At 40.6% G+C, this 8,421-nt stretch overlaps 1 protein-coding gene across 1 annotated transcript; it reads right to left on the reverse strand.

Moving 5' to 3' along the window:
* Positions 1 to 786: 786 nt before the first annotated feature.
* hrh1 (histamine receptor H1) lies at positions 787 to 8,025 on the reverse strand. The gene is made up of 2 exons (XM_052111433.1): positions 7,717 to 8,025; positions 787 to 2,427 (listed from the first exon to the last, which is right to left on the reverse strand). Exons 1-2 carry the CDS (start codon positions 8,023 to 8,025, stop codon positions 787 to 789), a joined length of 1,950 nt encoding a protein of 649 aa, XP_051967393.1.
* Positions 8,026 to 8,421: the final 396 nt, after the last annotated feature.

Below are 8,421 nucleotides of genomic sequence, written 5' to 3' on the forward strand. Positions count from 1 at the left end.
TTCTCCATTTAAAACTCCAATTCCCAGTTGGACTTACATAGCCATCATCCTCAATAGCAAAGAAATCAGCTGCCTTAACCGTGTTTGTTTCAGCTCTAAACATTGAAGCATTCATCTTAGAATAAGGTGCTTTAATACACCCAGTTTTATAACACACTGGACTGAATACATGTATTTCCCCAGTGAAATGACCGATGGCATGGTCACCGCAGAGCTCTGAATACTGAGTCAGTCTGGGATTACAAGAAGAGACAGAAGCAATTGAGACTGAAATAGATTGAAGAACTGTGGCAAATAATCCAACAAACTTGGAACATCCTATCTGCCAACAACCAAGAAAAACTGTGTCCAGGTGTACCTAGGAGAATTAGTGCTGTTTTAAAGGCAAAGGTGGTCACACCGAATATTGATTTAGCTTTTTTTAAAGCTTTGTATAATGTTACTTGAGAAATTAAAACTATTTATGGCATTATTTTTGAAGACATCCTCACAACATTTTTCCCAATAGCCTAAAACTTTTGCACAGCACTGTATATAAAACACACACACACAACGTCATGATGATTGATATAATCTGATGCAGATGGCAGACTTGTCTAGCTTACACTCAGAAATAAATATTAAAATTGGTCTGTACTTACGAGATCTTTGAAGGCAAGAAAATCATGGCAGGTGGATAAAACAACCAATGTACAAACTTTTCACATGGTCACAAGAAACTACTTTCCAAAAACATGGATGGGATAGTAGAGATATCAGTTTGTCACTAAAAGTCTTCTCTAGACTTTATCTATCAAATTGAAATATCTTTTTGAACACCCTTTTGAAGTTTTCGTTGCACAGTGGGTATATAAAGGGATTCAGAGTGGAGTTGATGTACCCTAGCCAAATTGTAAACATGTGAAGATCATGATAAACACAAGTCTCACACAAAGCCATGACCATGAAGGTGATGAAATATGGGATCCAGCACACCATAAAGACACCAATGATAAAGCCAAGTTGCCTGGCTGCTTTCCGTTCTTTATGAATTCGCATACTGTGAATACTCTGCTTAGATTGTTCGCAGAGCTTCTGCCAAGATTGTTTTACAGGAACTGCATTGATGGCATCCAGTGGAGGGCTGTTCTCTGCCCATGGTGATGGCGGCGATGGCGGTGTATTGTTATTGCAGAGAACAGTGGTGTAATTGTGTATATCCACGGTAGGTGCAATCTCGCAAATATTACCCACAGAATTTGGCACTAACACATTGCAGTCATTCACATTTACAAATGTCTTAGGCTGAGCGTTATTCTCAGACTGTATAAAGCCAAGAGCTGAAGATGGATGACTCATGGGGGCTTTGGAGATAGCTTCCACATCATCGCTCTGGAAGGAAATCTCATTGGACTCTTGCACGCACCTTTTCATGTGTTTTGAAAGACTGAACATTGAATTCTTCTTGTAACAAATTCTCTTATTGGTCTCAGATAAGGTATCAGTATTTTCCTCATTATTGTCCCTTGAATTGTAAGGTTGTTCCAAACTGTACTGATCCAATAGACCCTCGTTTTGAGAATATACATGTGAAGCTAGGCTCTCCCTTTTTGATGCTTTGGTTATCTGCAACTGCATTCCATTTTGTAATGTGTCATTTGCTTCTGTTTTCACCATTGGACCAGCAAAGTTCTCCCATTCTCTGTAATGTTCTCGCACTGCAATGAAAATCTGTGAGTAGAACAAAAGCATCAGGAAAGATGGTATGTAGAAGTTGAGAATGGCTGTCAAAACTTTGAACCACGTCAAAAAGCGGAAGTCTGTGTCACATTGGTTCTCCAACTCTGGTTTTCTGTCAACCCGAGCAAACATTCGCCACCCCAGAATGGGAATGATCCATGTCATAGAGAGAAGCCAAGCACTACAAATCAACAATGTTGCTCTTCCTCGGGTCCGATACTTCAAATACTGTAAAGGGTGTCGCACAGAGCGGTACCTGTCCAGGCACAAGATGAACAAACTGAAGATGGAAGCTGTGCTTGCCACATAGTCCATAACCAACCAGAACTGGCACACAACACGACCCAATTTCCACTCATCGTCAAGCAGGTAGACTAGGTTCAAGGGCATGACAGTAGCCCCAACAATGAGGTCAGCTATTGAGAGGCTGACTATGTAGAGGTTCCCAACTGTGTGTAAAGTCCGTTCCTTTCTAATGGCAAAAAGGACCAATAGGTTCATGATAACTGTCAGAAGTGACAGTGTGCCAAGAAGAACACCCAACACTGCATTGTTCATGTGATGATGGAAAGGAACAGACACATTCAAAACAGTTGTAACGTTGGGCTCTTGAAGAATCCTCTTGAGTTGGCTATTTATCGTGGTGAGTACTGTAGTGGTCGCCATTGGGTAATCCAGCATGTCACATGATGACAAAATAGTGAGAAAGCACACAGTCAAATTGGGTATTGAAATTCATAACCAAATAAGGCAGTTCCTGAAAAAAACAAAACAAAGAAAATGCATCAAACTGTACAAGAACACTGAATTCTTATTGTACTGCGCCTTTATTAAAAGGGGTGACTCACTGAATTGCAAACAATGAATATTTCTGTTCTTGCCAGTGAGTGCATAATCCACATATTGTTTCAAAAAGCACCAAGGCAAACAGGTTCATTCAGCAGCCATCACTGATATCGGACCGTTGATCTTTAAAAAAATATGTGAGGCAGCTTTAGACATTGTCTTGTGGCTAAGGGACATGGTTTCAATCCAAGCTTCACCACAAAAAAAAAAGCAGCCTCTCATTTCATACTGTGCCAGATCTTTATATGTTTCTTTCAATGTTATGCCTGTCTACCCAAGTGTATTTTTGTAATTTTGAAGGCTCTTCACAACAATGTCATATTCCAGAAGAAAAACCCTATGGATCTTAGTTACAGTAGCGCCATCTTTTATTTTTGACGGGAATGACAATGAGGCTGTGAGAGATAGATTTGCAGTCCCTTCAATGGGTTATATGGTTGTTTAAAATGTTTTTAATCATTCTGCTGATAAAACATTGAAAAAATGAAAAATCTTTACAAGACATTTCAGTTGAAAAAACCTCCAGAAAACATGAGCAGTGGAAAATGAATTTTATACAGTGGATGCCATTAAAGAGACTGCAAGTCTATTCCTCACAGCCTTGTTTTCATTCATGACAAAAATCAAATATGGTGCTGCTGGGAATAAGGTCTATTAAGTGTTACTGTGTTCCTAAGAATGAACAAGGGTATGACCAGCAGAAATATTTTATCATTTGTACTTTCAAGTATGCTTTACTTTAATTAGCATATTTGCATGTGACTGAATTTGTAATGTTGGTACAACACATAATGTGATTTAGAGCCCTAGCTTATGGGATAGAGAGAGTGGAATTACACTGTTGTAAATTAGGATAAACTAACATTTAAAAATAATCTTATTTTTGCTAAAGCAGTTGAGTAAACTAGTGAACATAATACAACCACACTAGCATATACTGTATATGTATAATAAATGCAGATTTTAACCAAAAGTTTGAACTGTGTTCTAAGGACAGTGATGTTTAAAAAAAAAAAAAAGTCTGGTAGTGGCAAGCGGTCTACCACATTTATTAAATTTATTCATTACACTTGGCCTACTGTATATGTTATGCTTCACATTTTTGTATGTCACCTTGTGCATTGTTACTCATTCATGAATACATTTCTGCTTCATATTTGTTCATAACTGTTCATATGACTCTAGTTTAAACTTCAGTAATGTCGAGCGGCTTTGGTTCCAACAGAATCGCAAGGGAAGTCGACATGTTACTTTCGAATATACCAATACCCTGATATTGACCCCATTCTACTGAGTAACTGACAAGCTGCATCTCTAATCAGACATTTTTGCATCAGTTCAAATGTGTTTACATTTACTTGTGGCACGACTGATTGATTCAACAGCCTTAGAGACACAGGTTTTATTACTGTGTTGAAACCAGGGAGTAGTTCACATAATCAATAGACAAGTTTGATTCAAAGGTTCCATATTCCCTCTAAGACAAGTCTATATTTTGGTTTGGGTTTGGGGGTAGAGTTAATAAAATGTGCATTCCTCATTCCTAAAACTAAAAATAGTGCTTTACGACTAGCTTTTGGCACCCATCTGTGCACATGTCATCTGGAAACGGAAGCTCACAAGAGCCCATATGTTCAAAAACTCTGTCACTCTGCTTTGGCCACTGGGGGCAGTGCTCTGAATTTTGTGAAACAGACTGAGTTAAGCTAAAGAACTTTCCTACTGTCTAATAATGTCTATGGGATCAAAATCCCGTCAAATGTATTGTGGTCACATGTCCAAAAGAATAACTGTGAATCAAAATAATAAGTGTGAATCCAAAAATAGTAAGTGCAGAAAAATATGATAAGTGTAAAAATAAATAAAAAGCGCAGATCCAAATAATAAGCGCAGATAAAAATAATTAGCGCAGATCAAAAAATAACAATCAAAAATATATAAGCATTTAAAATATTCTGCACAAAAAAAACAACAGAAAAATTAAAGCAAAGTCATCAGAATTGCAAACAAAATCATGTTTTCCTTGGTTATATTATTGTTTTTTGTGCTCTGAATTTCTTTTTTTTACGCTTACATTGTATATTTCATTGCTTTTGATTCCAAGGTCTGGACTTGGTTTTCTAAAACTTGTGAGTAGAGTTTCATGTACATTAAGGGGCATTTTGCATCCCTATTGGTCCACTAGTTCTTGATCGACAGCTCCTCCTCTTGCCAATCATTCAAAGAGGGGCAACTCCGACGATGCTGCTCAATATTATATTATTTGTGGTTGATAGATAAGTTGCTTGTGTCTGTTTTTAGTATTTTCTGCCAGCTCTAGGAAACAATGTGTTGTCCGAGTAGGCCATTATCATAGTCTGTTAACATATGTAGTGAGTCAGTATAGGCAATATTTAAGACAATTCAATTTTTTTTTTTTTTACTTGCATGTCTCCCTGCAAGTGCAATTAGGCCTCTGCAAATGATCCAGAATGCAGTAGCACTTCTGGTCTTTAATGAATCAAGAAGAGCACATGTTACACCACTCTTTGTCTCTCTCCACTGGCTGCCGGTTGATGCACATATCAAATTCAAGGCTCTGATGCTGGCATACAAAACAGTCACTGGGTCTGCTCCAGCATACCTACAATCATTTCTGCAGAGCTGCACACCCACCAGAAGCCTGCAGTTGGCTAAGGAACATCGCCTTGTTGTACTAACACAAAGAGGCACCAAAACACTTTCCCGGACTTTCAGTTTCATCATACCATGTTGGTGGAAAGACCTTCCCAACTCTATCCGTGAAGCTGACTCACTCTCTGTCTTCAAAAAATGACTTAAAACACATCTTTTCCATGAACACTTAACCTGTCACTTAAAAAAAATAATTCTTGTTGCACTTTAATCTGTTTTGAATACTATTCTGATGCTAGTGAAATTGTGTAGTATGACACTTTTCCTACCACTGTCTCTTTCAGATGATTCCCTTATGTTTTCCTCTTTTGTAAGTTGCTTTGGATAAAAGCATCTGCCAAATGAATAAATGTAAATGTAAATTATATAAAAAAACTAAAAGATGTGTATTATTGCTGACACCTACATGCACACTTTGGAGTTGGTTGTATGCCTGTAAGTCATTTGCTTCAAATTCAGTTTTTCAAACAATGTACAAGAAGTGAAATATTTAGGGGTTATTCTGGATTCAACTTTAATGACTAATACATTGAAATATAATATAGCGACGTTTAGACACATTAGAAATTCTCTAAATTACGAGGCATCATGGATTTATTTGAATGCAATGATATTTTCTCATATTAAATACTGTATTTCTTATTGGTCACAAGCAAACGAGATAACTATAAAGCCAATTATATCACTGTGGATCAGAGGAGGGCGGGGGCGGTGCCGGGTCGGAATACCGCGCACCCGGTCCCCAATCGGCCTGATGAGGAGCGCGAGGGATAAAGGTGGCCCGTAATTCTCTCTCTCTCGAACCATCGTCACCGGCCGCCTTTATCCCTTGCGTGCCTCATCAGGCCGATTGGGGACCGGGTGCGCGGTATTCCGACCCGGCCCTGCCCCCCTCCGCTCCACAATCACTTGATAAACAGGCCATAAAAGTATTAGATAGGAGATCTTTGCAGTATCATCATTGCGGTATATTAAATAAATACAGGTTATTAAGCTTTGAAAATGTAATTGTTTATTCAAATGTAAGGTTTGTTTTTAAAATAGTTAATAACATTGCTCCTCCCCCTTTTAAAAGATTTGTACATCTTTTTTCAGAACACATGACAAGGGTTTCTAGATCTACTGCACGGAGAGATTGCAGAATTCCTAAAAGAATTTCAGCATTTGCACAATCTGCCTTTTCATACAAGGCAATTAAAGAATGGAATAAAATACCTGATGATCTTAAAATAATTTTTTATACGTTCTCCAGAAATGTTACAAATTGGCTTTTAGGAATTCAAACTTGTCATCATTAATTTTGTACAATGATAGAATTTTACTGTTGATGTATATGTGTGTATTTATGTGCATATATTTGTTGTGTTTTATGTTAATATTGTTTTATTTACCTGCCCAGGGACTGCAGATGGAAATTAGCTAGTAGCTAAATCTGGTGCAAAGCATCTCTTCTCTTGTGAGATTAATGTTTTTGTGCCTGGTCCCTGACAAATAAATGAATAAAAAAAAATAAAAATAAAAAATGTTACTGATGTTGTATACTCAATGTTATTGAAATGTTTGTAAATGTTTTTGATATGTATGCTCCAATGTTGCCTGTATCTTTAGAGATGGTCCCTAAATGTATGAATATTTGTGAATAAAGAACGTCAAGCCAACTCTATTGCATTATTTACTGACGTGGGGATGCTTGGTCACTTGTTTCTGATTTTGCCAGCGATGCCAATGTAGGATCAGTACATCACGGCTGTCATGTTTATGTGCTTTGTTCATGTTTCTATATTCAAGTTTAGTTCCTGTTCCCTTATGTGATCTTGTCATGTATTTCCCCTGTTCATGTGTCTTGTTTTCATTGGTTCATTGGTTGATTATTTTATTATTAGTTCTAGTTTATCATTGGTTCCCCTTCTGTCACTCACTCGACGTTGTGTCAATTTTAGTGACACAAGGGGTCTTCTGAACTTGAGAAAAGGCCAATGTCAAGTTGGCAAACAGAATTTGCATGCCCCGCCCCCGGACATACGGGTGTTTTAGTGCCCGGAACCAACCTCCTCGCTCGTCTGCTCTCACTACAACGGACGGTGGGGTGGTCCACGGATACAAGGAGGTCCCTCAGGTGGACAAAGCAGTTGTGATCCACTTGTGTCCAGAGAACGCTGCCACCTGGCAGGACCGTCGTCACTGACTGCGAAAGCCTACAGCGCCACTGGACAGGCCACCTCCGCCCTGCATGCCATGGCTCTCCTGCAAGTTCACTAAGCCAAGGCACTTAAAGATCTGCACCTGGGTAGTCCCGATCCCAGTGTGCTGTAGGAACTGCGCCCTGCCTACAACCTCACTCTCAGAGCTACGAGGGTCACAGCGCAAGCACTCGGGCGGGCGATGGCCACCCTCGTGGTCCAGGAATGCCATTTGTTGCTGAATTTGGTCGAGATGCGTGACATTTCTCAACGCCCCCGTCTCCCAGTTCAGCCTCACCGTCGACAACTTCGCTGTCACCTCAACGCAGCCCACGCCCCGTCTACCCGCTGAGGGCGTCCCCCTGCGACTAAACCAGGCAGCTCTGCTGCAAACAGCCCAGCTCTCAGCCCCAGCGTCAAGCGCCCCGCAGGCGGTGTATGCCCCCGTTTTCAGGACCACCTCTAGGACCCGTGAAGCTCCTAGGCGCCCCTGAGACGGAATACCTGGGCAGTCAGATTTTTGCTCCGGAGCTGGTACAAAGACCACTCTATACACCGGTGGAGGACCGGGAGGAAAACACTTGTTTTCCTTATTCTTCACCCACATTGTTAATAAAAGAGAGATTTCCTCACTTCCTGGGTCATCTAGCCTCTAGCCATCTTCTCATGGCACCCCGGCACCAAAGTCTTACAGTCCCGGCTCCCCGGACACAGTCATCTCGCCTCGGACCCTCGGACCTGCCGGGGCTGGACAGTCGCAGATTGCAGAGATCCTGCCGGGATTGCGGAGCAAGGTAAGTTCTTTGACAACCCCCCCCCCACGAAGCCCAACCCTGTACGTCAAAAATGATCATCACGTTAGTGCCCCTAGCAGGCAGCTTGGACGTCGCTATCCAAAACGTTGCGTTGGCTGGCCAGGACCATCCGATTCGGCTATGTGATTCCGTTCGCCAGGCTCCCGCCTCGTTTCGGCGGTATTTGCTTCACTGCATGTGTGCCGGAA

Source organism: Xyrauchen texanus, chromosome 39, assembly GCF_025860055.1.
Source record: "Xyrauchen texanus isolate HMW12.3.18 chromosome 39, RBS_HiC_50CHRs, whole genome shotgun sequence".
Lineage (NCBI taxonomy): Eukaryota > Metazoa > Chordata > Actinopteri > Cypriniformes > Catostomidae > Xyrauchen > Xyrauchen texanus.

Coding starts and splice junctions, on each gene's coding strand:
- hrh1 (XM_052111433.1), bottom strand. CDS start 8,025: ATGTGGGTGAAGAATAAGGAAAACAAGTGTTTTCCTCCCGGTCCTCCA. Junction 2,428..7,716: donor TGACAGCGAAGTTGTCGACG/GTGAGGCTGAAC, acceptor TTGACTGTGTGC/TTTCTCACTATTTTGTCATC.